The 18,020-nt window shown below is 40.4% G+C and overlaps 2 protein-coding genes across 2 annotated transcripts in view; one reads left to right on the plus strand and one right to left on the minus strand.

Moving 5' to 3' along the window:
* The first annotated feature begins 1,573 nt into the window (after positions 1-1,573).
* LOC133152436 (vitamin D 25-hydroxylase) lies at positions 1,574-7,407 on the plus strand. Its single transcript, XM_061276019.1, has 5 exons — positions 1,574-1,923; positions 2,985-3,126; positions 3,712-4,344; positions 5,187-5,516; positions 6,164-7,407. Exons 1-5 carry the CDS (start codon positions 1,687-1,689, stop codon positions 6,364-6,366), a joined length of 1,545 nt encoding a protein of 514 aa, XP_061132003.1. The 5' UTR covers positions 1,574-1,686; the 3' UTR covers positions 6,367-7,407.
* A 1,503-nt stretch (positions 7,408-8,910) lies between these two features.
* The window catches only part of pde3b (phosphodiesterase 3B), a 33,022-nt gene continuing 23,912 nt past the window's right edge, over positions 8,911-18,020 (minus strand). Inside the window, exons 7-16 of the mRNA XM_061276018.1 lie at positions 17,855-17,946; positions 16,961-17,109; positions 16,755-16,889; positions 16,381-16,492; positions 16,015-16,128; positions 15,317-15,516; positions 13,783-13,986; positions 13,489-13,650; positions 12,758-13,037; positions 8,911-12,023 (exon numbers count right to left, since the gene is read on the minus strand). Coding sequence (XP_061132002.1) covers positions 11,815-12,023; positions 12,758-13,037; positions 13,489-13,650; positions 13,783-13,986; positions 15,317-15,516; positions 16,015-16,128; positions 16,381-16,492; positions 16,755-16,889; positions 16,961-17,109; positions 17,855-17,946 — 1,657 coding nt within the window. The 3' untranslated portion in view covers positions 8,911-11,814. The remainder of the gene's footprint in view (positions 12,024-12,757; positions 13,038-13,488; positions 13,651-13,782; positions 13,987-15,316; positions 15,517-16,014; positions 16,129-16,380; positions 16,493-16,754; positions 16,890-16,960; positions 17,110-17,854; positions 17,947-18,020) is intronic.

The following is an 18,020-nucleotide window of genomic DNA, read 5'->3' on the forward strand; positions in this document are numbered from 1 at the left end:
TACCTCAACCTTTGACCTAAAAATGTAGTAGTGGCTGACCTGATCTGCTCGCCTGCATTTTGACGATCAGCAGCCACTTACTTAGTGGGGCAAAGTGGATTTGCTGAAACCAGCAATACTACTGGAGAAAATTTAAACAATCCTCAGTTATTGCAATGTGTCTATTAAAAAAAAGGAATGCCTTATGTGTGTTATTTTATAATTTAAAAGTTAACAAAACATTTTTTGATTGCAGTAAAAAAAAAAAAAAAGCCATCATTACAAGTGAGAGCTGTTTCAATTCTGATCTTAAAAAATAAACAGAAATGCTTTGGACCTTATGCGGCTGCTCCAAAAGAAAACATGACTGTGGAAACAAAGTTCATTTTGGTGTGCATCCTCGCAAAATAAATAGTTTTAATTTCTCCCTATTCCTGTCATCCAATCCATCATCCGTTCGTCCATCCATCCATCCATCCATCCATCCATCCATCCAGCCATCCATCCATCCATCCATCCAAAACACAATCATAACCCTGGTTTGTAACTGAGTAACTGTAATGAAGTAACAATGTACCGTATTGGCCCGAATATAAGACGGATCGATGATGACCTTTCTAACAGTTTCTCCATTTTCTGTTATCTCTTGTCTTATTTTCTTCTCTTTTCTAAGTTACTGCTATTTTTTATTTTTCTTCTTCGTGCTACCGCTATTTTTATTTCTATTCTTTGTGACAGGGGTTCGCTTTGGCCTGCGGAGTTAGGATCAGCGTTTGCTTTAAAGATATCTGGGGCCATCTAGCGTTGTGAATGGGTATAATGTCTAGACCCTAAATGTAAGATGACCCCCACTTTTTCAGTCTTATTTCAATGCAAAAAACACTTTAAAAAAAACTTGTATTCGGGCCAATACGGTAAGTAGCAATGTCGAATAAGAACAACAAAATAGGAAGAACCTACAAGAACAGCTGAGCATTTGTGATTAATCATAGCCGCTCTACATTGGATTGCTGGTCATGGGAACCTTAAACGTCAATTTTTTGTAGATTTAATTTCTTCCCCCACAAATCTATGGGTATGTTCATAAATAATCTCAGAGCGTCTTCACTCCGACTGTTCGACTGTGCGTTTTTCAAATGGGTCATTTGGTTATCTATCGGTTATCATAACCCTGGTTATCCGTCTGTCTGTCTGCCTGCCTGTCTGTCAGTCTGTCTATCCATCTAGTATCTATCTATCTATCTATCTATCTATCTATCTATCTATCTATCTATCTATCTATCTATCTATCTATCTATCTATCTATCTATCTATCTATCTATCTATCTATCTATCTATCTATCTATCTATCTATCTATCTATCTATCTATCTATCTATCTATCTATCTATCTATCTATCTATCTATCTATCTATCTATCTATCTATCTATCTATCTATCTTCATAATTTAACTTGGTATAGCACCGTGAGTTCATTCAACCCAAGAAAAAAAGAAAAAAGATGGTTATCATTGAGCAGGAGCAGGAGCGGAGCAAAGTTCGGCGACCACGGGTGACTCTCTGGCCAATCTTCGCCCAGAAGGCGGGGGATAGAAAGTGTGCAAGATGATACATTTGTTCTCCAGAGCTTCGGCGAGCAGTCCAAGTCCGAGGGGGTCGGCGAGCTGCGCACGGAGCAGGAGTACAGCACCTATTCGGCCGGGCAAATATGGTCTCAATTACCTCGCCGTCTCTGGCGCACATGTCCCGCGCGCAAGTTCTGTTGGTGGCGTGCGGCGTCAGCTTAGCCTTCCTCGCCGTGCTGCTCCTCCGTCAGCTCATCAAGCAGAGGAGACCCCCGGGATTCCCCCCCGGGCCTTCCCCCATCCCTGTCATAGGGAACATTATGTCTCTGGTCACCGAGCCGCACGTTTTCCTCAAGAAGCAGAGTGAAGTTCACGGAAAGGTACGGTCATTGTCTCGCTGCACAGCGATGCACGCCGCGTTACGAAACCATGCAACCAAGAATCTTTGCACGCCTCTTGCAAATTGCAACAAAAATAGTGCAACTTTTACCTTCCATGCACTGTTTTTAGAAAGGGGATTTGAACTAATTCCAGCTCATGCAGGCCTTTTCTGGACCTTTCAATTCAAAACAGTTGTGCTTTGGCTTATGAGTTTTAATCGTACTCTGAGCTTGCTCCTACCTTAAATCAATGCTTCCCGACGGAAATTGATTGAAAATCTGTTACAGTCAAGCCTCGGTTTTCGACCACAATCCGTTCCAGAAGGCGGCTCGAGAAGCGAATCGGTCGAATTCCGAATCTATTTTCCCATTACAAATAATATATATATATATTTTAATCCTTTCCAAGACTTTTTTAAAGCATTTTTTTTCATTTGCGCATTTTTCTTCGATCGCGCAACTGCAGCGCCCGCACCGCCGAACGGGCAACCGTAGCGCGTCGCCGACCGCGCAATTGCACTGCGCTGGTCGCATTATTGTGACACAGCTGTCGCTGAAATTTAGATAATATTTTTTAAGCCCTGATGTACTTTCCTAAATTTAAGTGGACCTCAGTGCGCAGGGAGCTTAATTTGGTCCGATCGCGCAACCGCAGCGAGCCGGGCGCTCACTGTCGCATTGCTTTAAGAGCGTCTTTGTGTTTTAGGATGGCTTTACTGCTCCTACTTGCTTTCTTTGGAGGCATGATTAGGGGTTAATACAATCACTTAAACTAATACTAATTCTAATAATGATGATACAAAAACTAAATCTAATACCGATACGCAGACTAAAACTAAGACTACAATGAATGGTAAATCTAATACTGACAGTAAAAAAGAAAAAAGTTAGACACTGCCGCTAATCCAAAAACCTAACACTCAATCTAATACTGATACTAAATCAAATACTTTTGATAATAAATCATCTGGCCTGGGATGTCCTTCCGAGTGCAGTATGACCTACTTTTCAAAAAACCTCGACCCACTTCGCAAAGGCTCACTTGGTCACGTGTGTGTCAGATTTTCAGTCTGGACCTTGGAGGCATCTTGACTGTGGTGCTGAATGGCTACGACTGTGTCAGGGAATGCCTTTACCATCAGAGTGAGGTCTTTGCTGACCGGCCATCCTTGCCTCTCTTCAAGAAAATGACCAAAATGGGTGGTAAGAAAAGAGCGATGTTATGTATATATAGTTCACCAATTTACAAGTCAAGTCAAGTTTATTTGTATAGCCCTAAATCACAAGCAGTCTCAAAGGGCTTCACATAGACAAATATTGACAATTATTCTCAAAGCATCCCCTGATCTTAAGCTCCCAAAAGGGCAAGGAAAAACTCAAAAACTCCTGCCAGGGGGAAATGAGAAACCTTGAGAAGGGACCACAGATGGAAGGATCCCCCTTTCAGGATCACCAGGTTGTAATGGATGCAGAGAGGGCACAAATAATACATAATATGAAAATCAATGAAAAAAACAAAACAGGGAGAGGATTTAATGTGCACTCTTCAATTACACTCTCAACAATGTGTTGCAATGTATTAATTGGATTAGAACAGTGGTGGGTTGAATTCTAAGTTAATCTCTTTTTCAGTCATTTTACAGTCAATTGTATTGCTCTATTAGTAAAGAATTTTAACCATATTACTGGATGTGCTGTGCAAATGTTTACTCAAGGGATGATAGCAAAATAACTGAATAATGACTAAAAAATGAAACATTCAACCAATGAATGGTTGTTTTTCCAAAGGTCTTCTCAATTGCAAATATGGCAAAAGCTGGATCGAACACCGCAAACTGGCGTGCAATTCGTTCAGGTACTTCGGAAGTAATCAGAGGCTCTTTGAGAGGAAGATCTCGGAGGAGTGCATGTTCTTCGTGGACGCCATCGACGAGCACAAAGGCAAAGCGTTCAATCCCAAACACCTGGTGACCAACGCCGTGTCCAACATCACCAACCTGATCATCTTCGGCCAGCGCTTCACCTACGATGACAGCAACTTTCAGCACATGATTGAAATCTTTAGCGAGAACGTGGAACTGGCGGTGAGCAGCTGGGCCTTCCTCTACAACGCCTTCCCTTGGATCGAGTATGTGCCCTTCGGGAAGCACCAGAAGCTCTTCCGCAATGCCGCCGAGGTCTACGACTTCCTACAACAGGTCATCGAGAGCTTTTCCCAAGGCCGGGTGCCACATATACCTCGGCACTACGTCGACTCCTACTTGGATGAGTTGGAGCAGAATGTGGGCAACCCTGGTTCGTCATTCTCCTATGAGAACCTCATCTACTCAGTGGGGGAGCTAATCATCGCAGGCACCGAGACCACCACCAATACCCTGCGCTGGGCCATGCTTTACATGGCCCTGTACCCCAACATACAAGGTCAGCTCATAAACCCCCAAGTATTTGACACCCCCTATATAATTGCCTTAAGATGCTACAAGATGGCAGCAAATGATTATACTTGTCTAAATGAAGCTTCTAAACTCACCTCAACATAGTTCCTTTGCGAAGATGCTACGAGGTGGCACCACACTAATACAGCGGTGCCTTGAGGTACAAGATTACCCACTGGAATGAACCAAAATGTCATTAATCCGTTCCAGTGGAGCCTAAAAAAATTGTTTGTTTTTAAAAAGAAAAATGAAAGTCACTTCACAAAAACATATAGAAATAACATATATAGTAAAATAGAACGTAAAGAATTAAACAGTTTGCGGTATCATTATTAATTTACCGCGGCTCTTTCTGCTATTTTTGTCGTGGGGTTGATCGATATCAGATTACGTTTGACAAAAAATAAAATGGAAAAGCAGTTTCATGACATTGCCTTTCTTGGAGAGTTTCACACATACTTTGAAGCGCAACATTGAAAGCAATGTGATAGGCAGGCTGCCAGCAGGCGTAGAGGCTCTTTTTTGTCTAACAGTGCTTTTCCACGTGAACTCCTCAATTACACAATTTTCCTTTTTCTCATTTTCTATTTATCAAAACCATATAAAAACAAATTCTTTGCGGAAAACAGAATTGAGGGGTTAACGGCATTATACCGTACATGTATAAATTCACTTACAAGCATGTTGAGACAAGTGCAAATCCAGCCTATTTTTTCCAAACAGTGTTTTTTTTTTTTGTAACAAAAAAAAAACAATCTTGCAATCCTTTCAATGTGATGATTTTCAGCAAATACAACGTGTGCCGCGTGTGTGTGTTGTGCCATACAGAGAGGGTGCACAGGGAGATTGACAGTGTGTTGCCAAACGGGCGAGCGCCCTCTTTAGAGGACAAACAGAAGATGCCCTTTGTGGAAGCTGTCCTGCATGAGATCCTGCGTTTCTGCAACATCGTCCCCCTGGGCATTTTCCGCGCCACGTCACAGGAGGCCCACGTCAATGGCTACACCATTCCCAAAGGCACCATGGTGATCACCAACCTGTATTCCGTGCACTTTGATGAGAAGTACTGGACCGATCCGGGCGTGTTCTCACCACAGAGGTTCCTGGACAGCAATGGTAACTTCGTGAGACGTGAAGCCTTCCTGCCATTCTCGCTGGGTGAGTCATCTAATGGGATCTAATTGTCACAAATTGAATTTCTAATAACCAGTCTGGTTAGTGCTGAGACTTTTCATCTCAACTTGTATGCAACAGTTGAGTTTGATAGCTGTGGTCTAAATGAAGCTTCTCAACTCACTTTTTGTATTCATGGCACAAAGATGCCAACAGATGGTGAAAAAATGTAACATATATAGTAGGTTTATAGGCGAATTCACAAACACTGAACTGTGAATATGCGGGTTCAGTGTAGCTACGGCCATTCACACTGGAGGTTGAATGCTATACACACATGCTATATATAAATATGTATTGCATTGTATTGTACCAACCACAACATTTTGGCTATGTGTGCTGTCTTAATGGTAAAGCCCACAGACTGGCTAATTAGATATAAAGGTTGGTGTTATAAAATGGATATTTGAGCAGCCAATTTTAGCAAAGAATATTACAATACTCAGGCATATATTCTTTATCCTCTGCAAGAAAATACAAATATCACAGTCACTGAGCCAATCACGATATTACTGAATGTCTTCTTGGTTTCTTACTAAGATTTCCATTCACTTTTGAACAAACTAAAAGCTTTTTATTGTGTCGTTTAAAGTGTAAATTATGCAATCTGATACAGTGTTTTATCCTTGTAGGGAGGCGTCAATGTCTTGGTGAGCAACTGGCCAGGATGGAAATGTTTCTCTTTTTTACCACTTTGCTCCAGAGATTCCACCTTCAGTTCCCACCAGGAAGCATTCCCACAGTGGCGCCCAAACTGGGCATGACCTTGCAACCCAAGCCTTACTCCATCTGCGCCATCCGCAGGCAACACAAAGACACTCCTTATCACAATTAGGCATCAACCACTCAAGTTCCTGTTCAACTAGATTGGATTTTCATATAGCGATCGACTCCGCAAAATATAGGTGCTTAAAAAGGCCACCCAGGATTGTAGTGGTGCATCTTTTGGGAACTCCCACTTGTGGACGCGTGATCATCTATGTAATTGGGCAATATGCGTATTTGCACAATAGGCACAAAGCTGTGCAATGCAGACTTTCGAGACAGATGTACATTATCGATCGAGTTCTGCGTAGCGAAGGACACGAAATGTCTCTGAACCTCGGCGAGCCGGGAATGTGTTAGGTATACGTCAATGATTGATACTAAGTACACTGGTGCTGGTTCACAGTCAGGTCAGACAAATGACTCCTGTCATTTGGAGCTGCGGGCACAATCGAGACATTCCAAGAACATTCGCACGCTTAGGCTGGACATGAGCTGGCTTTACGTCATCTGAACTGAGTTTGACACCGCCTCCTGGGAGAGTGCTTTTGGCAAAAGCTGGTGGATTTCTAGAAATCACTTTTTCTTTTCCCCTTATGGTGCTTATTAGTACTTACAAAGTACTTCATTTACATGTCTTTTTTGAATACTGGTGTTTTTGTGTCCCCCAACTATGGGTTAAATAGTACCACTGCCCAGTGGGCTCCTCGGGAGAGGAATGGGCTAAGGAGTCAACCCCTACAGAAAATCAATTTCCCCTTGGGTTGGTGTCAGGAAGGGCATCCGACTGTAAAAAGTTTTGCTCCAAAAATATTCTCAGTATGGAAGAAAGCCATATCGAGAACCCAGTCCAATCCAGCGGTGCCTGGAAAGCGGACTTTAAACCGTTGATGATGATGATGAAGATCAAGTACTTGCTTAACAACAAAATGCATACTTTTTTTTACAAAATACATTTTACAAGTGTGTTATATTACGTTTGTAATACTTGAATCGATGATTACGGCGAGCTGCAACATAGTTAAGAGAAATTGCTATGTTGACGTAAGACTTGAATTGTTTGTTTTGGTTTATTTGAATCCAAAAAAAAACATTAAAAGTGCACATTGTTGCCAAGTGTCAGTGTAAATGTCATGAGTGACTGGATGGATGATTGGCTATCTCTTATGAAAGTTTTTTTTTTTTTTTTTAATTAAACTTCTGTGATCCGAGTAGATTAGTCCTCTGAATTATTACTTGAGTTGGTACTCCGTGATAAAAAACCTCATCAAGTATTGAGCGACTGGGAAGTAATATATGATTTATTATTTTTATTTTAATTAGAGCATGGACATCAGAATACGATAAGAAAATACGATAGGAAGGTGCAAATTCAGATATTGCCCAACATTATCACTTCAAATAAAACAAAATATCATTAAATCTTTATATAAAAAAAAAGGGGGGGAAAAAAAAGAAAATTTAGCTACAAGAAACTTCTTAAATTAACATTCTTTGGTCACACTCATTAAATGGCAAAGGCTCACCTGTCAAAGCCTATACATAGAAAATCGCAACTTGCTTTCTACTAGTGCTGCAGGTGATTACTTCTGAAACAATTAATCTCAATTATTTTGTTGAGTAATCATTGAATCTGATTAAAAAATGACATAGCATTTGTCACACACGAGTAGTCTCCTGGACCCTAGTAGTTGAAACAACACACTTACACAAGTAGTTTTGCTGCACTAGTAACATGAAGTTGTACTTCTACTCTACTAAAGTTGTCCTACAAGCGTGCAGAAAGTATTTTCTATTCTACTGGTGGACTGAATTGTTTTACTGGTAAAGGAAAAAGTACCAACACTGTACTTGTATGTTAAGATGGATGTCAAGGACTTAAAAATGCTCCAATGGCTTTTTTGGAAAGCTATTCCAACCTTTATTTTAAGATGATGTAATAGTGTGCACTTTTTCTTCACTTGTAGGACAACTTTGACATATTAGTCGAAGACCTACAGTACATGCTACTAGTGAGCCAAAACTGCACTACTGGACAACTGTGTAGTAATAGTTGTCGACTGAAATTTCACTAATAGCATGCTTGTCAACTGATAGTTTTGCTTCGCAAGTATCATGTAGTTGTCCTACTAACAAGTGGTCCTACTAGGTCTGAGAAATGTCACCTTTGGAGTTCTACTAGTGCACTAATTTGTCTTACTAATATTGAGTACAACTGCTTTCCTTGGCGACACTCAGAACTGATTGATTTGCCTATTATTGCTTCCTACTGAATTGCATTTAACCAATCAAAATAGTATCAACTCCACTATTATGGCAAATAATGTTTTCTGGAGTCTACCGTTGCACCATGAGGTTCTCAAACTATGTTTTCTGGCCAAAATGTTGCATGTTACTTCACATTGTGGCAAAGTGTAATATCTTCAGTGTTGTACAATGAAAAGATCAAATAATCTCACTAGTGTGAGAGGTATACTCACTTTTGTGAGACACTCTGCGCCCTGAAAACAATGCAGTTGAAAGAGAAACAATGGAGATTTTCCATTGATTTACTACCAAATTCCTAAAGTTGTCACCCACACACACACTCAGAAAAATCAACAAGAACCGTGAGTACTTGAGGGATGGTGTTTTATGACAGCTATAAATAACAAAAATCAATTGCTCCCACAGTGCAAGTGAGGGTGAATGGTTGCATTGGGTGAGAAGAGGTACGTATACAAATGCCACACATGGGTAACTTCTATGTTGTTTTTTTTGTTTTGTTTTTTTATGGCACAATCATTAGAGGACATGGTGGTTTGGAATACTGAGAAAAGCCGACAACACTCGGAATTCAACTCGACAGAATCATAGCCTCTGGGCCTGGAGGACACCATAGGAAAGTATGGATATGGCTCTGACCTGAGTCCAGTCTGCTACTTTCGCTGCTCCTTTGACAATACTGGAACGCTAATGTCACGGTCGACCGAAAGTAGGTCGAGTTTGGCACTAGTGAAGGAGAGATGATGAGATTGAAAGAAAGCAAAGAGATTGAACGCAATTGAAAAGAAAAGAAGAAAAAGATACCAAATAGCCACACCAAAATCAAGGACAGAACCCCAATGTACATCACCAGTGAGTGTGTCGAAAACTGATGCATTCAATTGATTATTCAAAAATATATATTTCTGCACATATTCTTTTTGTACAGTGGCTAAACACTTGTCTGGTGTTAAAATGAGCACACTTGTGATTTTTTTTCTTTATAAATGTTAAATCGCAATTGGACTTTCTGCAGATTATGATTGGTAACATGACAAAAAGGCAACCATTTTGCCTTCCCTTTCATAAAATGGAATGCCGAGATGGATGCAAAAAAAACGCCCGGTCCCTTCTTTACACTGGCCTCTAGAAGAAAAAGTAAAATACATTGGTGCCATGAGATCCGAGTGACCTGACTCCTGGGTTGTTTGAGACAAAATGAGGAATAACGTTTTGTTTTTATTTTTATGTTTTGGTTTGACTTACAAGCCCAAACATGATGCGCAAGCACAGCATGGCGGCAAACAATAAGAATTATGTGTTGCCTCTAAAACAACCTAAAAACTGCCTAAACATACAATAGAAAACTTTCCTTACATGAAAAACAATGCATTACAAACATTTCTGTTGGGTGGCATGTCTTTTGAAGGCCGGCCGGAACGGATTAATGGCATTTCCATTCATTTCAATGGAGAAGAATTATCTAAATTAAACTCACATCTCAAGACACCAATGTAGAAGAAAAATGTTTTTGGGTTGGCTGAGAAAAAGGCACCTGGCCAATGATTTTCTCCTTAATATTAAGCAATGAATGGACGAGAGACATCCGCTCTCACATCCCAGAGGATCTCAATTGCTTCAATTTGCAGTCAAATAGTTCACTCAACTCCTTCACTTGCCCAGGTGTATGGTATGGTGTTCCTTGTTAGAGTCTATTCAATCTTAATGGAATTAATTCCTGCAAAGTAATCATACAGCTCTGCATGAATCCTGAGTAACCTTTATAACAAATAACAACTAATAAACAGGAAATTATAAATCCATTCATTGAGACGGCATTCCTGACCTGAATGCAACACCAGAGAACATTAACGAATGCACAAAAGCATAGACACAAACCACAAACTAAAAAATAATTAAAAACGTGCTTTCTCCAAATATTCTATCACATTCTTTCCAAAAGATAATCACACATTCAAAAACACATTGTAAGCCAAGGAAACAACAAAAGGGGGTGGCACACATGTGTAACGGCATCCAAAATGATGCAGATATAATAATGCGAAACATCAGTCAACAGTTCATATAATGTCTCTGTGACTGAGTGTCATACAGTGTTTTCGTGTCACCAGCAAGGAAAGAAAACTACACAAGCCAAGGCTCTGGGCCAACATGGATTCGGTAAAGATTCAGACAGGCACATCTGATATACTGTATGTTCGTCATGTATATATGCGAGTGTGTGTGTATGAGTGTGTGTGTGATATATACGTGTGTGCGTGTGTGTGTGCGTCTACACACACAATATATGATGTGTTTTGACAAAAAAAAGAGGTTTGAGTCTTCCTTGGTACTATGTATTTTGACAGTAATTTATACATATTAGGTATGGAAAGAACAAAATTTTGGGATTCTTGTCAAAGACTTTAATCTTTTTGTGACATGCATTTTATGGACTATATACGCATGGCAGCTCATCAAATATTCCCAGTAGAAAGTTTTGGGGGTGTAGCTACCAGAAAGCCCCCTGGAGAAAAAAAAAATCTCTAAAATACTGTATTTAGAAGTAAATTTTCGATCCTCCAGGATTCATATTATCTTCCAAACATATGAAAATGAGAAAACATTGAAATTTAATCATCTGATGAAAAATCACAGTTTGCAGCCTTTGAGTTTGCTCGACATACACCTAATTTTGTGAAAACACCTCACATATGTACATGTCCGTGTGTGTGTGCGTGTCTCGGTCTCGTCTTTCATCTTTCCACATATGAGCAGTTTACTTTGGTAAAGGGCATCAATGCGTCTCCACGTTGCTTGCTTGGTTCATCCTCAATCTCTGTTCTTTTTTTTTTAATAGTCACAACAGGATTTGTATCTAAGGGAGGTTTAAGCGCTATGCTTTCAAGACATTGTCGCAGCCAAGGTTATCCGAGCTCATCCCAGGAGTCTGACGCTCTTCTTCCACACCTGCGACAAACCTCACTTGTGGTGCGTCTTCTTTGCGCCACTCTGGGGGTGGGGGTTGAAAGTGCATAGGAGCTGGACTCCCACTGTTGCAGCGAGGATCCGCTCACAGTGGTAAGGCCTTCTTTTGTTTCTTCAGAATTGACTGCACAGTGTTCAGCGTGTGTGTGTGTGTGCGTGTGTGTGTGTGTGTGTGTGTGAGTGAAAAATGTCATTATATGCATGTCAGTGTGTGAAAGGCTATTTGGGTGTCGGACATTTTCTTCTGCAAGTCTTCCTGCCTGTGTCTCCACGTGTTGTCGTGGTGTTACTGACGCTCCTCCCCTTCCTCCTCCTCCTGGATGACCTGAATCTCCTCTGAAGGTGATGTGGGCATGCTGGCCGGCAGGCTGTCAGGCTGCTGCTGCTCGTCTTTGCTCTTTTCCTCTTCGTCAATGACTTTCTTCCACACTTTGTGGTTCTCGGTAAGGTGCTGCATAATGCTGCAGAATAACTGGCGGTGCCTTTTCCTCCTTTCTGCAGAAGAAGCAAGAAAAGAAACCAATTTGACCTGTTTTGACATTTTACAGCAATACCTTGAATATCATTCTTTCGCTGTGAAATTTGATACACTTTCTCAAAAGTCAGCAAAATTTAATGATTTAATAAATGTCAATCTTTTGTACAGTTTAGGTGCACTGACGCTGTTTTGAGTCAAATGTTTTGTGTCCACTAAAGTGGCTTTTAGATTTACCAGAGTGTTTTCAACCAAGGGAAATAGTGGTAATGGCGGAAAAGTTTCAACTGTGTAACTGTATATGCTATAAATGTGATTATTTGTTATGAGACAGTGGTAACAGTGTTCAAGAGGAAGGTTCAAACTGTCCTGCTAATACATGCACCTCTGTCTTTGAAGGGTCATGAGGGAATCTCACAAAGGTCCAAGTCATGTAGACATTTATTTGTGGGGAGATGGTAAAACTAGAAATAATCGATTGTGGGAATAATAATGATCACAATTATTTTGATCAAGACGATTAAAAAATTATTATGAAAGGCAATCAATATATTTGGAACAAATGTGTCATAATTGGATAATGACAATTATGAGAATGGGAGCATGAATGGTTGTTTGTCTATATGCCTTGTGACTGATTGGTGACCAATCCAGTGTATAACCTGGCCTGCACCCAAAGTCAACTAGGATATGCTCCAGCTCCTGAACAAAATAGGAAGGAGAAAATGAACAGTTGGCTTTACAGCTGACTCACTTGGTTGTGGATCCTCCTCAAGCTCATCCATGTCCTCCTCTTCATCATCTTCATCATTGTCATCGTCGTCAGAGTCTAAGTCCACACGACCCTCGTCGTCCTCGTCATCTGATCCGTCGCCATTCACCCACTGGCCAGGAAGTAAACCTGCAGCATCGTACGAGTTACACAGCGGCCCAACAATATGTGTGATGAAGGACTCCTGCAGCTTTGCCAACTGTGGGGAAGAGCGGTCCATGAAGGGGCTAATGGGCAAGCCCAGGCCTGCTTCTTCATCGCCCTGCAAGTAAAAAGAAAAAAGTACAGCTAGTGACGGGTTTTCATACTTCAAATACACAGAGAGAGATGCACTTTAAATGCTGAACATTCAATTTAGACAACAAATGGGACATTTTAATGATATGATCAAAACTCATTCACTGCCAATGACATATACTTATTTGGCTTTTAAGAATCCAGACATTCAATACGAAGACGGTATTTATGTACACATTCTTTTGCTGTTGTTCAAGTGGTCGGGAGGGTCGGAAATTGGTCGGCAATGAAGGAGTTCCATGAGCAGTCAATGGAATAAACAATAGGATAATCAATCCCAAAAAGATTAGTTTGTAACAGATTTACATTTTATTGACAGCACTTTGTTACAGGTGTGTTTATTTTATTTTTCCCATAACTCTGACCATGTAGCACAAAGATGCTGGGTTAAACGGAAAGCATGCAGACTGTATTACCTGCTCATAAAACTCATTGACAATGCCTTCAGTCCATTTCAAATGAAGATCGCGGACTTTGGCTGGTCCGTTGATGTCTGCCAGCTTGATACACACTTGGCACACCAGCAATCTATCATTCTCATTGGTCCAGTCAATTCCTGGACTGTTCACATCATTGACCTTGAAATCAAACAGACAGGGCACTCATTAAAGCCATTTGCATCATCTATCCGTAACATTCTTAATGGTTCAATTAGGGAAACTAAATTAAATAAATACAAATTAAATTAGCAATTCTTATCAGGTACTGACCTTGGAATTGAACTCAGCTAGGAAGTCAAAGTGCTTCTTGAGGTCTGTGGCTAGAATAGCCTCAATGACGAGAAAGCGAAACCGCTTGAATTCCACATGATCGAGGTTGACCAAGAAGTTAAACTCTGGTCGGGATAGGTACAGGTTCCAGGCGGACGCAGCGTGGTGATTCTCCAGCACGGAGCGATCGTTGTACAACACCGCCTGCATTGTACATGAGGGGAAAAGCCAAAGGTGAGAGAAGAAAACTTGTATGTAATCTGACAAAATAAAAAATAGTGGAGGAATCTGTGCCTCTAAGCTTCATTACGTCTCCTGCACCGTTCAGAAATTATTTTGATATAAATTTCCTATACAGCCCATGTCAGGACAAAACCTTCAAGCTTCTGCTAGAAAGACAAGAAATGTGTTAGGAATAGCCTACCAGAAAATGTGTAATTTATTTTGGGTTAAACAGAGTTACTTTAACAAAACAAAACAAGATAAAATGCGTTGCATTGCAACCGGTGTGTTACTGAAGCAACACATTTCGATAGGCACTTTCCAGCACCAACGATCTTTTGCCAGACATGTTTGTCCAAATCATCAGTGATCAATAGGTTCAGGGTTCCGTCTCTTTGCTCTTAACCCACTTTTCTATTTGAACAGGGGCACATACTAGCTGACCTCATCAAGGTTTGCATCCAAGTGTTAGACAGACACTGAACATGTGGACTCTACCTCATAACAATGGAGTGTCCTTTGAGTAATATTTCACAATTAAAGGGACACCTCATTTTAGTAGGTTAATCGGCACTGGGTGCTTCTTTAACCCATGTTGCACTCTTCCATAGCAATTTCAATATTTCTTACATGTGGTTTTCTGTGTGATCTTCCTGACAGCAGATGGTAGACTTAGTGTCAAGTTGTTTGAGGAGCAAGGAGAGATTAACGGCATCTTTACGACAACACAAAACAGCTTGACTTTGAATCAGAGGCGCGTAAAGAAAAGGCATGTCAGGTTAATAACGACTATATTGTTAAACCGTAAACGTGAGCATCGCTGTGACGTTTCTTTAGGACGCCAAACGCCTGACGAGAGAAACAGTGTAATTACAGTGGATAATTACATTGATTCAAAACAAGAGAGACAGATTATGTAACCAGTCAATGCCGTGCGGTGTAAGGTGCAGTGCGCGAGTTGGCTCAAGGGTTGGGTTTTTTTTTTGGTAGAGGGGTGCATCAGTGGGGAATAAAATGCTACTCTGCAGAGTATTTTTTGATATGATTTTGATCTTCAGTAATCAGAAATGACACCACCCAAAAATTTTTTTGATATGATTTTGATCTTCAGCAATCAGAAATGACACCGCCACCAAAACGATTCCAAGAGGACCCCCTCCAGTAGTTACTTATTCAGGTTCCCTATTTATATTTGGCTGTACAGGATTATGGGAGTATGAATTGAAGAATAAAACAAACACAAACAAAATGTATGTGTGTAACCTTAACTTTTCTGAAGACATGTAAACTTGAACCAGCCCGATCGGTTTACCTGAGGAGCATTAGTGGCAACTAAAAAGGCATTAGTGCGACCAGGATGATCATAGTCGTGCATTGCAGCTGCTACATATAGGGCCATGAGCTCCAGAGCTGGGATGTTCCAAGCCAGGCAGCCGTAGCTGTCATCTGATATGGTCGAGGACTTAGACGAGGCGTAGGATATCCTGCCAGGAGAGATCCCACTGTCTGAGTCTGGAACGCAGTGTTTATAGATTTATTAAAACCATAATGTTTATTAAAAACATTTAAGACATGACCAAAGACATTTTTCATTTTATAATGCATTAATTCAGCTGTATTCTCCATTGATTTAGGAAATTAAATAGCCCTTTCTATTTATAGCATATGATCAAAATCAAGTTTACCACTAAATATACCTAATTATAATTAGATTAGTCTAATACAACCAGAAAAAACACAATGATAATAATGTATTCCTATTCTACATGGACATTTTCAACTTTTTTTTTTATACACTTACAAATAATTTGACATTATCTGCTCACTGAAAAAAATCAAATGTGGCCATCGATCAAAAAAAAAGTTCTGCAAAATAATTTAAACATTGTAAAATATTAAAAGGTTATTTCCAATAAAAAAAAAAAGGTCGGCCATATCGTGCATGTCAGATTACTCGAGGCTTCTTTCATAGTACCGGTATTTGCTACGGGGAATTCAGTTTAAGTTCACCTGTGTCACTTCCGGTCACATGCTCACTATGGATCTGCTGGAACCCGGGAATTGGTCGAGTGGTCAGGTACCAGACAGCGTGGAGCACATCAGTAGCATGGACTCGGTTATGATCTGCGAGCATTTAATCCAATGCTGTAAATTGACGGCATTTGGCTACGCGTGCAACTTTGCAACACAATGGGCTACTGAGCTCATACAGCAAGACATGAGCACATTCTGATGACACAAGAACAAACAGTTAACATGAATCTTGAAATTTTCTGGAGGCCTAGTGCAGTGTGAGCACATTCTGATGACATGAGAACAAACAGTTGAAATGAATCTTGACATTTCCTGGAGGCCTAGTGCAGTGTGAACACTCACAGGGAATGTCCCTGTAGCCATTTTCCAGGGCAGAGAAGTATGTCATGAACTCTCTCACAGGGATCTTGAATATTTCAAACAGACACGTATCCTGGAAAAGGGTGTAAGTCACCTGGGGAAATACAGACGAGCTTTACTGAAACAAATATCAACGCCACCATCCGTCAATCGCTTGCACATGCAATGCATAAACATTAAAATCTGCTTTGTTTGTCAATGTGTTGGTTTCAGCTACAAATCAGCCAAGCATTAACAAATGACTTAACAGATGTGCTGATGGAAACAAACAGTATCAATATATTTATCAGGAAGGGGGACCACCACAGGGTACAACAAAAACACACAAGAGAAAATGTTTGTATGAGAGTACTAACATAGCTGAGTATTCTTCCTGTCTTTCCTCCCGTTTTGTCCACCAGGTCAAAAATCTGGAAATTCCAGGTATTCATCTTCTCCATGAGGGCCTCGTGGTCTTCCAGCATCGGGTCTAGTCGAAACTCCTGATCACGCTGGAGTGGACCAATAAACCATTATTGTATTTCATTGCAAGGATTGTTATGCTTGCTGTCATTTTACTGACCCCCAATTCCTGAGTCTGCTTCTCTGTGCTGGGGCTATGTTCCTCCTCAGCTTCCCGTTGCTTCACTGTGCTCTCAGTTTCTCCAGGTAGGTCTGCTTCCATGCTCTCCTCCCTGATTAAAGGCTCCCCTAGGAACTCTGGCCCTTCGCCTGCAAGGTCCCACAAAAAGAAAAAAAAAATCTGCAATTCATTCTTCAATCGCTTTTTGATACAAAGTTTTGACAGACACAAACACGTGAACACACACTCGGGAATTCATATAATTGCAGTTTTTTTTCTCCAATATTCCTATATCCCTTGAGGAGCAAGGGTCCACTGCATAGTTTTAAGTTGTAATATCACTATTCACCACCAGGAGGCAGAAATTGATTTATTGTGCTTACACAGAATCTTATATTGTTCAAGGCTACAAGAGAAGGCCTAATTAAAAACAAAAAGGCCAGATTTGGAATTACATGCAGGACAAACATAATATTAATATTGGGAATGAGCTGATTTCCATGAAAACAAAAATGCAGAAAATGTCTTGCACTTAATTTTGGATTGCTCTTCAGCAGATTTTTTACGCCATCCTGAAATGGTGTAACTCTAATCCACAGCAGCCCTTTGCACTGGATTAAAAAGACCATCAAAGTGTGTAATTCTTTTGAGAGTTCAAACACTTAGTTGAAAGCAGAAGCTTTTATATATGAATTGAGAAATATGTTACCATTAATAAAATATAATAAATTGGTTATATTCGTTGGTTCAAAGAAAAAATACATTCGAAACTGCATGGTTCTTGAGGCTCCTCTCGTCGCGCTGATGATCATCATCATTTAAGTTGCCCATTCCTGAGATATATACACATACACATATAGACATTAGTCTATTATCAGATGTAATTTTATATACCTGAGCGCCTGTGTTGGGCCTCGCTGAGAAGGGGCTGATGAAGATCCCCTGAATCGCTACTGGAAACTCCCTTTGACATCTGACGCCCGCAGCTGGTGTGGACAAGTCAAGCCTCATGCATGACTATAATTAAACAATTATGAGCAGGAAGTTCCTAGTCTTTTTT

The sequence above is a fragment of the Syngnathus typhle genome, linkage group LG4 (genome assembly GCF_033458585.1).
Source record: "Syngnathus typhle isolate RoL2023-S1 ecotype Sweden linkage group LG4, RoL_Styp_1.0, whole genome shotgun sequence".
In the NCBI taxonomy this organism is placed as follows: domain Eukaryota; kingdom Metazoa; phylum Chordata; class Actinopteri; order Syngnathiformes; family Syngnathidae; genus Syngnathus; species Syngnathus typhle.